The 16975-nt window shown below is 45.9% G+C and overlaps 1 protein-coding gene across 1 annotated transcript in view; it reads left to right on the forward strand.

Annotated features, from left to right (window-relative positions):
- Positions 1-210: 210 nt before the first annotated feature.
- The window catches only part of LOC148143644 (uncharacterized), a 48533-nt gene continuing 31768 nt past the window's right edge, over positions 211-16975 (forward strand). The window contains exons 1-5 of the mRNA XM_087975253.1: positions 211-226; positions 8394-8449; positions 8772-8801; positions 10214-10561; positions 10658-10821. Coding sequence (XP_087831379.1) covers positions 211-226; positions 8394-8449; positions 8772-8801; positions 10214-10561; positions 10658-10821 — 614 coding nt within the window. The remainder of the gene's footprint in view (positions 227-8393; positions 8450-8771; positions 8802-10213; positions 10562-10657; positions 10822-16975) is intronic.

Below are 16975 nucleotides of genomic sequence, written 5' to 3' on the forward strand. Positions count from 1 at the left end.
AATATGTAAATCCCAGAACTTGTTTGAAGACACATTCTCGAGACAACTTAAGGTCTGTATCCCAATCTTAAGTGAGACTGGTTCTATTTCCAAAGTAGGAATTTATAAAATCTCACATGGATTAACTGCCTGTAGATTGTATTTGGCTCAAAAAGCGCACAATGTATCTGCAAATACAAAATCACACCAAAGGCTGATATGTAAGTGCGCATGCATGAGAGTACAGGTGAGTGTGTGCGTGCTTGATAAAGTGTGCGAGTGATTGAGTATCAGCCTGTGAGAGGGTGTATATGTGTGTGTGTCTGAGAGGGATCTGTGTGAATGTGAGAGTGTGTGCTTTGTGTGGGTGTGAGAGCGAGTGACAGTGAAGTGGGGTTACCTGTCATGTGACATGAATCCAAGGTCCTGGTTGATGCCATCCTCATGTGTTCCGAACTTGGCTACCAGCCTCTGCTGGGCCACTAAAACTGAATAAGCAGCTACATAGCACACATTGTAGAGGGCAGGGTGGGACTTGTCTTTCGATTTGCAGAAGGTGGGAGGTTCTGGGTGCTGGAAACTAGGGAAAACATATGTTGGAGGACCTTCGCCTCAGAGAGATGCAGCTGGAAGCCAGGCTGCAGACACGTTGGGGGAATCATCAAACCCCCTATACTGTGAAAATAGGCCCTCTGGCCCAACAATGCACATTGACCCCCCCTCAGAGCATCCCACTCAATAACCTCCGCAGCTAATCCCTGAATTTAGAACACCCAATCCACTCTAAGCTGCACATCTTGGGAGGAAACCAGAGCACCAAGAGATGGGGGGAGGGGGAGGGGGGTAGGAAAGTGCAAACTCCACACAGACAATCACCCTGAGGGTGGCCTCGAACTCAACTCCCTGGCACTGTGAGGCAGCTGCTGCCGCACCACCTACAGTCTTGGATTGAAGGAATCGATTGGCTTCATGCCAGTCCTGGTGACACTCCAGCCCGTTTGGGGAATTGAATTTGCTTCCACAGAGTTTCCACGGTGCAGGGGTCATTGCGTCTCAGCAGCTTCAACGATCCAAAGAAGGGCTCGTCTACGGCGAGAACACTCGTCCACATTTCGCTGCAGAGTTGAAGTTCTCTGCACAGCCAGAACCCTGGAACACTCCCACGCAGGCTGCGTATAATCACGGGGCTTCTCAAGTCACGTTGATGTTCGAAATAATTTCCCCTCCTGGATTCAAACGCTGCTGATATTCAGGCCCTGAGTAAATTTCTTGTGCACGCCTGAACAGCAAATCCTCCTCTGCTAATACCTTGAGAAAACAGATCATTGCTGTCAGTGCAGGGCAGGAAATAGAATAAGAGAATTTTAGTTTGTACCGAGCAGCCTTCCCTATCTCCTACCCGAAATCTCTGTCTCCCATTTCCTCCACCTTTCAATGGATTCCAACTCGAATTCATCCTTCCATCCTCCTGTTTTTGCCCAGCTCCCCTCACCGGAAAGCGCTGACTCTCGGTTCAGTTTCTTAGTCACTTCTTGCCGTTCCCAGTATATTGCCCACATCTTTATTTACTTTTTAAAACAGAAAGGCAGTGGTTTGCTGATGCCAGGATCTGAGGGTAATTGCGTTCACGCTCCAGATTCTCTCTCGCGTCTTTCACAAAAATCTGCACTGCGCATGTGCAAAGAAGGGGATGCTGGGAGTGGGTGGGACGCATTCACCAACTCCCCATTCAATCAAGATCCAATCATGCCCACAGCGCCTCCTGTCTATTCTCTCTCGCTATCCCAGCTCCCCCCCCCGTCACACACGCCACCCTCTGCACCTCCGTCCATTCTATCTCCATACCCTCTGCCCCCTGTCCAGTCCAGTCTCTCGTCCACCCTCTGCTTTCCTCCATTCAGTCCGTCTCCCCACATTCATTCTCTCTCTCCTCCCACTCTCTGCCCCTCTCCATTCTCTCTCTTCCCCCATCCTCTGCTCTCCATCCATTCCCTCTCTCTCCCCCCACCCTCTCCTAACACTCATTGTTGCTCTCTTTCTCCCCACCCTCTGCCCCCCTTCCATTCTCTCCCCACCCACTGACCCACGTCCATTCTCTCTCCCCACACTCTGCACCCCCATTCTCTCGCTCTCTGACAAACGCTTTGCCCCCCACCCTGTGCACCCCCAGGGTTTCTCTAACTCCAATGCTCTGTCCCCGTGTCCATTTCTCTCTCTCTCTTCCCCCTAGCCTCTGTTTCCCGTCCAATTTCTCTACTTGCACCCCACCCACATCCTTTCTTGTATCAGCCCATCTCAGGATCGAGAGAGCGCGGATGGTGATGACTCTACTTGGGAGATGGGAGGGTGTGGTGTGAGAAATGGCTGATCTTTAACATTGAGAATCGCTAAAATGATATTTTCCAAAACATCAGTAAAGGTTGAAAGCAAATTCAATTATTTTTTAAAAAAGCTCCAGACATTTTTCAGAAACTTGCATTGAAATCTGTGCAATTAGGCCACAGTTGAGGACAGGCTGTAAGGATGGAATGGCCAATTCCTCATCTTGTGAAGTTGGTTCAGATTAAGTAGTAATAGAGTCATAGAGTTGCAGAGCATGGAAACAAACCTGTCGGTGCATGCCAACCACATATTCTAAATTAATCCGGTGATCCATTTGCCACCATTTGACCCATATCTCTCTCAACCCTTCCTATTCATATACCCATCCAGATGCCTTTTAAATGTTGTAATTGTTCCAGACTCGACCACTGTCTCTGGCAGCTCATTCCATACATATACCACGTTCTGCATGAAAATGTTACCAGTTCGGTCCCATTTAAACCTTTCCCCTCTCATCCTGAACCTATGCCCCTCCAGTTTTGAATTTCCTCTACCCTGGGGAAAAGACATTCAAAAATTGAGCAGCCAGACAAAATGCAAAAGGAATAAACTGTTGAGCCCCAGGAAAACAAAAGAAGTGTGGCTCCAGCCTTTTTTTCTCTCCGATTGGCAGTTGGACCAGCATCTCCACTGGGCATACTGCGCATGCTTCTCGGTGTCAGGAAGCATTGCGCATATACGCTGGTGTCAGCAAAATACGACGAATGCTCTTTGCTGTTAGCGGAAATGGCGCGCAACATTCTTCTGATCGCCCAATGGGAAGCTCTGAAGGACCGGAAGGAGTGTGGTCCTCCTGCAATTGAGAGCCTCCCCCAAATTGTCTGAATGCGGAAGTTGGACAATGCGCTTGTGAAGGTGTTGCTGCTCCTCTCTCTATGAATGAAGATTTAACTTCATCCCAGACTGCAACTTCTTTCCTCTGTCCAACATCTGTGAGTACAACACACTCTTCTCACCCCTTTTCCATTTTATTTTTTCACTCTGGTGTTCAGTTCTTGACTTGCAGCAAAGTTGGTTCAGGTATGTGTCTCAATTGGCAAACACATGGTAAACGTAGTAACGCAGTGTGAAGTTATAGCCTTTCCTATGAAATAAAAACAGAAAGGAGGTAAATTGTTTAAATGGTGATATATTGGGATGTGGAGTAAGTGAGGACTGCAGATACCGGAAATCAGAGTCGAAAATTGTGGCGCTGGAAAAGCACAGCTGGTCAGACAGCATCCGAGGTGCAGAACAGTCAACGTTTTGGGCAAAAGCCCTTCATCAGGAATGATGTGTGGATGTACAAACGTGCCTCAGATACCTTCTGCTCAGGCTTTCTACTCCAGTCAATGCCAGTTGTCACATAGGTGCAGCAAGCAATCAGCAAGGCAAGTGGTATATTAGCAAGAGGAAATTAGTTCAAAGTGGGGATGCCTTCCTGTAGTTTGGGACATATTGAATATATTCAAAGCTGAGTTCATCTGACTTTTGAATGTCAAAAATAGTTATGGGGAAGGCAAGAATTAAAAAAAAAAATTATTAGAAACTTTTTCAAATCTCTCACAGCACCTCTATATACAAAAAAGAACAATACCAAAATACAGAAAAATAGCAGTACAACAATGTCATATTATGATACTATTAATAATGAGCTACCTATTATTCTACTAGAACAAACTTAGCTTAAACTAAACTACAATCAAATTGAATAAAAATAAAATTAAACATAATTTAAGTTAATTTGAATTCTATCACATTACTTTATTCTATTTCACTCACCACATCTCCATTAAGGCTCCCATCCATGGGAGCACGAGTTATTGCACCCGTATTCCTTTCACCCAGCCTTGCCCTCCCAGGGCCCATGAGCGCCCGGACTGATTCCCACTTGGTCAGCAGTATTAATTATACCACCGCTCTAATTAATACTGCTGATCAGTCTGCATCAATATAATTTGGAAAGGGCCGCTAAGTCTTGTAAAACTACTATTTTGTGGTGCACCATATTTGTGAGGTCATCTTGGGGGGGATGCTCCATCACCAGCATATGCCACCCCATAAGCCCTGGGGGTTTTTCCAACATCCAATTAATTAAAATGTTCTTCCTTGCACAGTGCTTAAGAATGTTACACAGTCTGTTCCTGTGTTCTCCAAGAGAAGGCAAATTTGGCAACCCCAGAAGAAGAAATACCGGATTCACATTAACTTCAATCCCCCAGGATGTCCTTCAGCTCCCTCACTATAGCGCTCCAGTATCTCTGGATCTTACAACATGACCAATAGCAGTGTGTGAGTGCCTATACTAATTTTACATTTGGGACACCCTGGTGATGTGCCTATCTTGAACTTAGCTCGCCTCTCTAGCGCCACATAAGCCCTGTGTAAAATCTTCAATTGCATGCCCTGTGCTTTGTTACATATTGAAATTTTCCTTACATTTTCCCATATATCTTGCCATACTTCTAATGAAATATCCTATCCTAGCTCCCGATTCCACATCCTAGAGAGTCCCTCCACATCCCCTAAGGTACGTCCCTTCTGTAAATGATACAACGTACTAACTGAAAGAGCACCTGTACACAGAGTACTCTTTACTCCACATTTGACCTGTAATGCTGAGCCAGAAGCGTGGTATTCCTCTGTATATAATCCCTTAGCTGAAAGTACCGGAAAAGGTCCCTATTAGACAATGCATATTTCTGACTTAGCTGGCTAAATGACATCAAGACCTCACCCTCGAATAAATCTCTCAGACAGAAGATTCCCTTATTCTCCCAGGACTGAAAGCCGGAGTCCATTGCCCCAGGTTTAAATACTTGGGCTGCCACCAGTGGGGTAATCAGTGAGGTCATCAGCCAATTGCCCTTGTCTTGCCTCATTATCCTCCAGGCTTTCACTGTATTTAAAATGATTGTACTCTTACACTGCTCAGTCTCGGATTTCATCTTATCAATGAATAATAGATTAAGTAGGGGACATCTCAACTGCAATGCTTCAACGTCAAGCAAAATCGACCCCGAGTCCCCTCGTGCCCAGTCACACACATATGCTAAGAAAGCGCAGATTTGATATCTCTTCAAGTCCAAAAGGTCCATTCCTCCTCATCCTGTGAGAGCTGCAATTTGATAAACTTAATTAGGGGGCGGCTGCGACACCAAATAAAAGAACCGAGCCAACCATTGAGCCTCAGTAATACTCATCTGGGTAGCAACAACAGGAGCATTCTCATGGGGTACAATAGGCGAGGAAGAACATTCATTTTAATCAGAGCTATTCGGCCTAACCATGAAAACGGTAATCCGTCCCATCGCTGCAAATCCTGCTTTATCCTCTCCAGTAATTGTACATAGTTAGCTTTTTACAGCTAGTGGAAGGCAGGAGTAATAAAAATTCCCAAATGCAAAAACTCTTTTGACGACCATCTAAACAGGAACTGCATTCCATCCTTCAGATCAGGCACCTCCACTAATTCTCTCCCCCCACCCACCCAAATAAATTAATTGTTCGAATCAATCGAGGAACGGACTCCTCCAGATTGGCCAAGAACAAAAGGACATCATCAGCATATAGGGTAATCTTATGTTCCCCCATTCCCACTCCTGGCGCCACTATTTCAGGAATCCTCCTGGTAGCTTCAGCTAATGGCTCAATTGGCAAGGTAAATAGCAGTGGTGAAAGAGGACGCCCCTGTTGACTACCTCTCCCAGTATTAAAGTTATCTGACTTAGTGCCATTTGTGATGACTGCTGCTTTAGGATCATTATACAACACCACCACCCACCTAGCAAAGGTTGTACCCAGACCAAAGCGCTTGAGGACCCCAAGCAGGTACAGCCATTCTATCTGGTCAAATGCCTTTTCTGCATCTAGGGAGGTCACCGAACCCAGGATCAACCTTTGCTGGCATACCTGCACCATGTTCAGTACCCTCCTGATATTGTTGGAGGAGCTACGGCCCTTAACAAAACCCATCTGATCTTCTTTCACAATACAGAACAACACCTTTTCCAACCTCAGGGTCAGCGTCTTGGGTAGAATTTTAAAATCTACATTCAACAGTGAAATGGGTCTGTATGAAGCACATTCTTCGGGCTCTTTCCCCTCCTTTAAAATGAGGGAGATATTAGCCTTCCTAAGAGAGGGCGGAAGATAATCCTGTGCATATGAATAGCGATACATCCCCACCAACATATTTATGAATTCCTTATAGAATTCACTTGGGAATCCATCTGACCCCAGTGCTTTGCCACCTTGGAGATGTTTTATTGCATCCTGCACCTCCTGTATCGTCATAGGCCCATTCAACAGGAAACCTGTTCCGCGTTTATACTAGGGAGATGCAGGATCTCAAAAAAGGCCTGTATTCTCGCTGCACCATGTTCATCTCCCTCCGACCGATATAACCCTGCAAAGTATTCCCTAAATCTTCTTTAACTCACGGGTAACTGTACCAGCCTTCTCTCTAACAGACATAATAGATTGGGAAACATTTTTCTTTCTGGCCAGATATCTACCTGGCTTATCTACAAAATCAAACAATCTTTGTTGAGCAAAGCAGACCTTTTTTTTTCCCAGTGTGTGCAATGAGTTGGGAGCAGCCCGGAGAGCTGCAGCTTGACCAGTGAAGGCCTATTGTAATATACTTCCTCAGCTATCTGCAGACCGGTCTCCAACATCTGTTGTTACTCCTTCCTCTGCGTCCTTCTCGTCATTGAATAAAAAATAATCAGGCCTCATAAAGATGCCTTAGTGGCCTCCTACAGTATTTCCGGATTACTGGCCGTACCCGAGTTGATATCCCAGAAGGCTCTGAACTCTTGTGATGTACTCAACAGATTTGCTATCCCTTAACAGGAATGGGTCCATGCACCAGTGCTGTGCATCCATTCCACCACTCTTGATTTTACCATCTAATTACACTGGCACATGGTCCGAGACAGCAATAATGCCAATTTCACAAGCCAATGTTCTGTCCAAGCAATCCAATGGCATTAAAAAGTGTCAGTTCCCATGTGGTACTTGTGTGGGTTGGAAGAGAAAGTAAAGTCTCTTCCATTAGGGTGGAGATGCCTCCACACATCCACTAATCCCAACTCCTCACACATGTCCACCAACTGCTTAGGTTGCGCGGGTGTACCTGCCTGGCCCCTTGGCACCCTGTCTACCTCGGGATCTATTAGGCGATTAAAATCCCCTCCAGTGACCATGCGGCGTCCCCCAAGACTCATTAATTTAGCAACTGCATCAATTAGAAATTTAAGAGGGTGCACCGGGGGGACAATACACATTCAGGACGCCATACTCTTCACCATGTATGAGAGCTTTAAGAATGACGGACAGTCCATGTTTGTCCTTAATTTGCTCAATTACCTGGAAAGGGAGGTTCCTTCTTACCAGTATAGCCACTCCTCTACACTTGGAGCTAAAGGAGGAGAAGAATACCCTATCATAACCTCCTTGCTGCAGTTTCAGATGTTCCTTATCAGTTAAATGTGTCCACCCTTTCCTTCCTGAGGCTTGACAGCACCGTCTTTCTTTTTAATGGGGGAATGGCTCCCTTTTACATTCCAGGGGCACCACCTGAATGAATCAGTAGCCATGGTCATCCAGGGCAGCCCGTGGTTTCCCAAGAGGAGGAAGCTTATCTGAGGTGTGGTGAGCAACAAAGACATTAACTCTATAAAGTCTAAAAACTGCTCCTATTCAAAACTACTATAAATAAAAATCTAACCACCACATATAACTTAAGCAAATGCGCAAATAACCCCCAATTATGTAGAGATCTCCCCCCTCAACCCCCCAACCCCACCATTGCCACCATCCTGCCTCCTTCCCACTGAGGCTGTGCCCCAAACTCCAGGCAATTCACAGATTGAAAAAAACATGTTATTTACATTCTGAGAGTTAACAATGGTTGCCCATCTCCCCACACCCCTTCTCCATACATCTTAAGCACAGGTATAGCCACCCCCAATCCAAACACAAAAGGACAGCAGGAAAGAAATGGCCTCAGACAATACCTAACTGACTGATATACTATATAATTCCAGTTTTACGTCAAGGCAGTACGTATAAAGCCGATAACCACAAGAAAAGGGGCAAAAAAGTAATGATGTCCCTCCCGCCTTCACCCCGACTCGATTTCTTTAATTCAGAGAATTTGCAAAGTCCTTCGCCTTTTCTGCTGAATCAAAATTATATACCATCCCTCCATGAGAGAAACGCAATACGGTCAGGGACCTCAAAGAATATTTTCTGTTCAGATCCCTTAATTTTCTCTTAACTTCATCAAATGCCCGTTTCTTAATCCAGGCTCCCGAGAAGTCCTGAAAATATATTATTCTTGAGCCTTTGTGCATTAAAGCCTGTGGATCTCTTCCCAGTCTTCTTGCTGTTACAATCGTTAACTGTTTTTCTCTTTTATGCAGGCGGCGCACTCGGACCACGCGGGGCTGCGGGTCTGACCCGGACCTGCGCATTTCGATCCGGTGGGCCCGCTTCACACTCAACAGGCCCGACTTCAACTCCAGCCCCAGGAATCCAATAAAGTCTTCGCCTCCCTCACATTCCAGAAGACCCACGAGCTGTAAGATATTTCTTCTACTTTAGTTTTCCAGGTCGTCCACTTGCTCCTGAAGGATCCGAACCTGGTCTTCCAGCGTTTAGATCCTTCCTCCTGAGACCTCCGCCACGGTCTTGATGCCACGGTCCTCTCCTCCGCTGCCTATTCTCTTCGGGCCAACATTTGAATTTCCTGCTCCATGCTTTTCCAGTGTGGCAGATAGCGGTTCCACCGCTGCTTCAATCTTATCTCAGAGTTTGGCAAACACCGAGAGTAACTGCTGCTGCCCCATTAAACCCAAAGGGTCTGCCCTGGGAGTTTGAGCAATGGCTCCAGGCGCCCCCGATGCAGTAGGGGAGAGCCCTACCTGCTGCACCCCTGTCGGCCCTTTTCCTTCATTTGCTTTCATTCTGGTCCTAAAGCTGTCAAACCACAATTATAGCAGCTCTAGACGTTCAGTAAGTTTATATTAGCGATTGTTTTCTCCTACGGATGGTTAATGAGGTGGGGGGAGGGGGTAAAAGTCCACCTTGCCGGGGGTATGGCACAGAGCCCAGCACAGCAGACCACTCAAACCACCGCCATCTTGGATTTCCAAGAAAATGGTTTTAAGACCAGTACAGAACAGCTGCACGGTCATACAGCACACAAACAGACCCTTCGGACCAACTAGTCTATGCTGACTATGTTCTCAAACCCAACTAGTCCCATCTGCCAGTGATTGGCCCATATCCCTCCGAACCTTTCCTGTTCATGTACATTTTCAAATGTCTTTTAAACATTGTCACTCTACATGCATCCACTACTCCCTTTGGACACCCATTCCACACACAAACCGGAGAAAGAAATGGAGCTCTTCATATCTTTTTAAAATCTTTCTCCTCTCCCCTTCAAAATTTGCTCCCTAATCTTGAACGCCCCACCCTAGGGAAAGGACACCTGCCTTTCACCTCATCTGTACCCTTCATGATATTATAATCCTCTATAAGGTCACCTCTCAATCTCCTCTGCTCCAGTGAAAGAAAACCCAATCTATCCACCTGGCTGTAGGTATATTCATATTCAGTTATGATGTGTTCAATGTTGGCGCAGGCTCAAATGGCCAACTCCTGCTCCCAATTCTCTCACTCTGTGTCCAGGACAGCATTAGGAGATTGGGAAAGGGGAGGGATAGATGTCTTGTTTGTTTTTATTTTTAAAATGCACTTGATTCCCACAAATAAAATCAACAGGTACAAGTACAGCACATGCAGTGTTCCTCATTGCAGCTTCAAGGTTTTGTGTCCTCTTCTTACGCGTTGGCTCCAGCACATTCAGCATAAGTGCAGGAAGAGCTTCAGCGATTCCTCCGCCCGGCTGAGGCACTTGCGGGTTCACACAGGGGCGTGGCCCTTCAGCTGCCTCAAGTGTGGGAAGGCCTTCAGCGATTCCTCCGCCCTGATCAGGCACCAGCGGGTGCACACAGGGGAGAGGACCTTCCGCTGCCCCGATTGTGGGAATGTGTTCACTCGCTCCTCCCACCTCGTGATTCACCGGCGGGTCTACACCGGTGAGAAGCCCTTCCCCTGCCCCAAATGTGGGAAGGCCTTCAGCGATTCCTCTGACCTGCTGGCTCACCAGCGGGTCCACACCGGCGAGAGGCCATTCACCTGCTCTGTCTGCGGGAAGTGCTTTACACGCTCTTCCGACCTGTTGAAGCACCAGCGGGTCCACACTGGAGAAAGGCCCTTCAGCTGCTCTGTGTGCGGGAAGGGCATTGCTGTCTCCTCCACTCTACTGACGCACCAGCGGGTCCACACTGGGGAGAGGCCGTTTGCCTGCCTCGAGTGCGGGAAGGGCTTTGCTGTCTCCTCCACTCTACTGACGCAACAGCGGGTCCACACTGGGGAGAGGCCGTTTGCCTGCCCCAAGTGTGGGCAGAGGTTCACAATGTCCTGCAGCTTGAACAAGCACCAGCGGAAGCACCAATGCTCCTAACAATCAGATTCTGCCGGTAACGCTGCTGAGGGTCACCCCCAGGACTGATCCTCCTGCCCTTTCTGACAGTGGGGGCAGTGGGAGAGTTGGTAGGCTTTTTTGTTTTCTACTGGGGGAGTGGGGGGGGGGGAGGGAGGGTGGTGGCTCAGTGGTTAGCACTGCTGCCTCATAGCGCCAGGGACCCAGATTTAATTCCATCCTCAGGGTGACTGTCTGTGTGGCGTTTGCATGTAATTCCCCGCTGTGTCTGCGTGGGTTTCCTCTGCGTGTTGCAGTGTCTTCCCAAAGTGCAAACGTGCGCATGTTTGGGCGAATTGGCCAAGCTAAATAGTCCCATAGTGTTCAAATATGTGTAGGTGTGGTGCATTAGTTAGGGGTAAGTGCAGAGTGATAGGGTAGGAAAATGTGTCTGGGTGAGTTACTCTTCAAAGGGTCGCTCTGAACTTGTTGGGCAGAAGGGCCCGTTTCCACACTGTAGTGCCTCTAGTTTCTATGAACCTTGCTTCCAGTGGGCGCTGCTGCTCATTGAGCCCAAGACCCGCACAAACCACGACCGCAAGACCATTGGAGCAGAAGTTAGGATATTTTGACCCATCGAATCTGCTCCACCATTTATTAGAGACAAAATAAAAAACTGCAGATGCTGTAATCTAAAATAGACAAACAGGAGGCTGGGCACAATAAGGCAGGCAGCACCAGCAGGTGGAGAAGTCAGCATTTCAGGTATTATCCCTCAGGACTGAAGAAGGGTTCTACCCGAAACGTTGACATCTCCATCAGAAATGATTTATCAGGATGTTGTTAGAACTAGAGGGCATAGGTTTAGAGTGAGAGGGGAAGGATTTAAAAGGGACCGAAAGGGAAAACTTTTCATGCAGAGTGTGGTGCGTGCATGGAATAAGCTGCCAGAGGAAGTGGAGGAGACTGGTAGAATTACAGAATTTAAAAGACATTTGGTTGGGGACATGAATAGAATGGGTTAGAGGGATTTGGGCCAAGTGCTGGCAAATGGGACTAGATTAATTAAGAATATCTGGTCCGCGTGGACGAGTTGGACTGAAGGATCTGTTTCTGTGCTGTACCTCTCTATGACTACCGGTCCTGATGTAAGTTTCGAATTTAGTAACTTTGAATAATTCAATCTTGTTGAATTCACCTCCTGGAAGGTTTCAAATGAAACCCTCCAAGCGATGTGATTTAACTACGCCGAGTTGGATAAAGTATCCCATCAAGTTCACATGAATGCGCAGTTGAAGAAGTTGAAGTCAGAAGTCACACAACGCCAGTTTACAGTCCAACAGGTTTATTTGAAATCCCAAGCTTTGGGAGCATTGCTCCTTCATCAGTGCTGCTCCTTCATCACTTCACCTGATGAAGGAACAGTGCTTCGAAAGCTCATGAGTTCGAATCAATCTATTGGGATTCTCACCTGGTGTTGTGTGACTTCTGACCTGTCCACCCCCAGCACCTCCACATCAGAGTTGACGAATGAGATCAGACTTTATTCAGCATGATTTAGTGAGATATTCATCTGGATGTCCTTATGCCTCAAACATCGATTCTCCTGCGCCTCGGGTGCTGCCTGACCTGCTGTGCTTTTCCAGCACCACACTCTCAACTCTGATCTCCAGCATTTGCAGTCCTCACTTTATCCTGGTTCATGTGGAAACTCAACACTGTCAGAGTTACAAAGAGATTCCAGTCATAGAGTACTATAGCACAGAGACAGGCCCTTCAGCCCAAACTGGTCCATGCTGACCAAAATGTTTGTCAACACTAACCTCATTTCCCTGCACTTGGCCCATATCTTTCTAAAGCTTTCCTACCCATGTATTTTTGAAACGCCTTTTCAATGTTGTTAATGTACCTGCTTCAACCACTTCCACTGGCAGCTGTTTCCCCAGGCGAACTACACTCTGTAAATATTTTGCCCCACATCTTTTCTTCCATCTTTCTCCTCTCACCATAAAACGCGTCCTTGCTCTTGAAATCCTTCCTCAATGGAAGAGACAGCTACCATTAACCCAAATCTACCCCTCATGGTTTGAAAATATTGCCTCTCAACTTCCTCTGCTCCAGTGGAAAAACATCCCAGCCTATCCAGCCTAAATTCTAATTTGATAATAATGGCAGTGATGATTTTGGCTGTGTGTGTGTCAAGGATCTCTCCTTTCTAAGCCAATGCTGTGCCTCTTAAGTTCACCTGATCTTAAAACGAATGGCACCCCATTCATTTAAAATGTCCATGTTTTCTGTGTAAAGTCGGTCCTGGTCGGCAAATAGGCATTGGTGTCTTATATTCCCGTAGACTTCTTTTGACCGGGTTCATATGCTCTGTTTTGAGATGTATGAGTAAATCTTCAGAACAAAAGATTAATGCAGCCTTTATTCATGTCTCATTATTAAAAACACTTTCTCCATTTACAGATGTGATTGAGAAGCTTCTCCCAATGAATCTTTGACTGATAACAGCATTTGTCAGGCTTTTGAAAGTCACTGCAGCTCTGTCATAGCACAGGGGAGGGCTCTTTCAGACACAACGCGTCATGTAGAAAATTCTCCCACATTAGTCGAGCAAAGTAGACGTCTTTTTAAGACATTATGAAACTTGAAAGGGTTCAGAAAAGGTTTGGAAGGTTGTTGCCAGGGTTGCAAGGTTTGAGCTACAGGGAGAGGCTGAATACGCTGGTACTATTTTCCCTGAAGCTTTAGAGTCAGCCAGAAACATCTGTTGAATCAGAAAACATGTCTTTCTGCAGCAGCTTTAGACAGACTGCTTGCCAAAACCAAAACCAGGGGAAAAGAATGGGACAACTGCCCTTTCATTGTAGAAGCGTTTTAGAAAAATAAAATGTCAAACCCTTTTCCCGGATTGTTGCCTTAGCCAGTATCTGTTAACCATTAGTGAAAACCTTAATCCTAGATGAATGGGAAGCCTTTTACAACCCCTCCTGAAAATAAACCAACAACGTAATCTTCTTAAAGGAAGAACATGATCACAACAAAAAGCACTTGAACTGAAACATTTGTAACAAAAGGCTGTACAGTTAGCAGGACAAGAAAACAGGTTTTCAATTTCACCAATCAATTTAAATCAGCCCCATTGGCTACCAAAAATTTATTAAATTTAAATCCTAAAGTTTTGACAACAGGACCAATCCTATCATAAAGAATTGGCGGTCTCAGTCATCTGTGTATTAGATAAAGCATCATTTAGAAAAACAGAGAAGGACATTCCTGACGGAGGAATCGGAGGAGGCATCCCCGACAGAAAATGGCGCAGAATATTCCGGAAGACACATAACCTGGTTGTAATCTGAGAGATTAAATTCTATTTTGTGTCATCTGAGTGGGACATGTATTGATTGGAAAAGCATACCAGAAGAATCTTGATTTATTCCAGAATACTCAGTAGTTAGGAAGGATTTCTTCAGTTTGTTAGTAGTTTTGTTCATTTGTTCACCGTGAGAGTTGGTTAAATAAATTGCTGATTGTCGGTTGTAAAGTGTCAGGGATTTACGTTTAACACTACAGCAGGTTACACCACTTATCACACTGACTTTACAGATTAAAGGGCAACGTGCCACTCTTTGGACGTTTCAGTTTGAGATCTTGGTGAGGGGGAGGGGGAGGGGGGGTTCAGCCTTCGCTTTGTAACAGTATTGATAACATTCTCTTGAATGCAATGGAGTCAATATTAATCCAAGCCTCTTGTTGTGGTTGTGGGTGAATCACCTTAATTTGGCTCCTGACTCAGAAACCGCACAGACAATCAACTGCTGAAACAATGATTTGCACTTTATTGCACGTCGCAACCACAAATAAAACCTCTCAAGTTCATTCAGCTTCACTCCCCAAACTTGGCTATCACCCAGTTGATGTCTGAAGTTAACTGGTTTTCCACCGACGGTGCCCATCTCTGGAAGTTCCAGGGGTTTGATGCAGTATTATTCTTCTGAGTACTGCTGCGGCTGCATCATTCTGGAGTTGAAGTTTGGTGGCGTTTCCTCAATTTCCAATCTGTGGTGTGACTTTTGTTTTTAAGACTCTAACATCACCTCACATTGCTGGAGACCTCAGGTCTGCAGCTTACCTTCTTATCCTTGAGGGTTAGCTGTCTGTTTGAAACAGCCTGCCATGCAATTAACCCCTCTATGTCAGGGCTTTCCTTCTGCAGGCAGAATTAATTGTTCTTTTGTCACACCATTATTAAACAACATTATCTTGCCTGTCCCAAGAAACAACTTATTGTGTTGCCTCCTTCTTCCCATGGATGTTCATTGGCAGAAATTAAGTCATTTATCGTATTGAATCTGCTCTGCCATTCAGTCATGGTTGATATTTTTCTTAACCCCATTCTCCCTGTAACCTTTGAGCCCCTTGATACTCAAGAATGAGTGAATGGTGGAGCAGACTCAATGGGCTGAATGGCCTAATTTCACTTCCTGTGGTGTCACAGTTTCTCGTCGGCCCTTTCGTTTCTTGGTCCAGAAAGAGTTATTGTTGGCTCGTGAAGTTTGGGAAGCTCTGGAGTTTACAGGTGCACACCACTCTCCTCTCTGCCTCCTCCCAGAATAACGATTCCTCCTGAGATACTGGCAGTTCTTGAGATCCCTGGATATCCAGGAATACATATCAGTGTGTCTGGAAGTCTCTGCTGCTACCCTGGAACAGAAGGATTATGGGGAGAAAATTCAGAAATCCGAAGAGCAAAGAGACTTGGGACTTCTAGCCCAGGATTTTCTCAAGGTAAACTTACAGGCTGAGTCAGTAGTGAGGAAGGCAAATGCAACAATGGCATTTATTTTGACAGGACTTGAATATAAAAGCAGGGATGTACTTCTGAGGATCTTTCAGGTTCCAGTCAGGCCACAATTGGAGTACTGTACACAGTTTTGGTCTCCATATCTCAGGAAGGATGTACTGGCCCTGGAACATGTTCAGAGGAGGTTGATGAGAAAGGTCCCAGGATTGAAAAGCTTAACATATGAAGAACATTTGAGGACTCTGGGTCTATACTCAATGGAGTTTAGAAGATGACAAGGGAACTAATTGAAACCTACAGCATACTGAACAGCTTAGACAGAGTGGATGTTGGGAAAATGTTTCCATAGGTAGGAGAAACGAGGACCCGAGGGCTCAGCCTTCAAGTAAAGGGAAGACCTATTGGAACGGAGATAAGGAAAACTTCTTCAGACAGACAGTGGTGTATCTATGGAATTCACTGACCCAGAAGGCTGTGAAGGCCAGATCGTTGAATACATTTAAGCTGGGGATAACTAGTTTCTTGAGTATCAAGAGGATCAAAGGTTATGGGGAGAATGGGGTTGAGAAACTTATCAACCATGATTGAATGGTGGAGCAGACTCAATGGGCTGAATGGCATAATTTCTGCTCCTATAATCTTATCATATGCTGATGTGTGGAGGGGTGAGAATGGGGGAAAAGAGATAAAGAGGGGAACACAATTCAAGTGAAGCTGGGTACAGATACATAGGAAATACAATAATTGAACGATAAATTTCAGACCACATAGAAGCACTCGCATACAGAGGGATCTGGCCATATAGATCTCCAAAATTGGCAATACAGGCGGGTAACGTGATCAAGAAGGCACACAGCACGTTTGCCTTGAGTCTAAGAGTTGACGAGTTATGTTACAGCTATTTATTCCGGCCACATTCAGAATATTGCGTGCAGTTCTGGTCCCTACACTCCCAGAAGGACATGGATGCTCTGCGAGAGGGTATAGAGAAGGTTCACTAGGACACTGCCTGGTCTGGAGGTCTCATTATGAGCAGAGAATGGGATAAACCTGGATTATTTTCACTGTGAAGATGGGGCAGAGAGATAACCTCAACAAAATGATGAGACAAACAGATTGACTGGACGGGGGTGGCATGGTGGCTCAATCATTAGCACTGATGCCTCACAGCACCAGGGAAACTGGTTCGATTTCAGTCCCAGGTCACTGTCTGTGTGGAGTTTGCACATTCTCCCTGTGTCGATATGGGTTTCCTCCGGATTCCTCTCACAATCCAAATGTGTGGATTCGGGTGGAGTGGCTATGCTAAATTACCCCAATGCCCAGGG

This window comes from Chiloscyllium plagiosum, unplaced genomic scaffold (assembly GCF_037043375.1).
Source record: "Chiloscyllium plagiosum isolate Xiang-an unplaced genomic scaffold, Cpla_swu_hap1 HiC_scaffold_27, whole genome shotgun sequence".
NCBI classification, from domain to species: Eukaryota; Metazoa; Chordata; class Chondrichthyes; order Orectolobiformes; family Hemiscylliidae; genus Chiloscyllium; species Chiloscyllium plagiosum.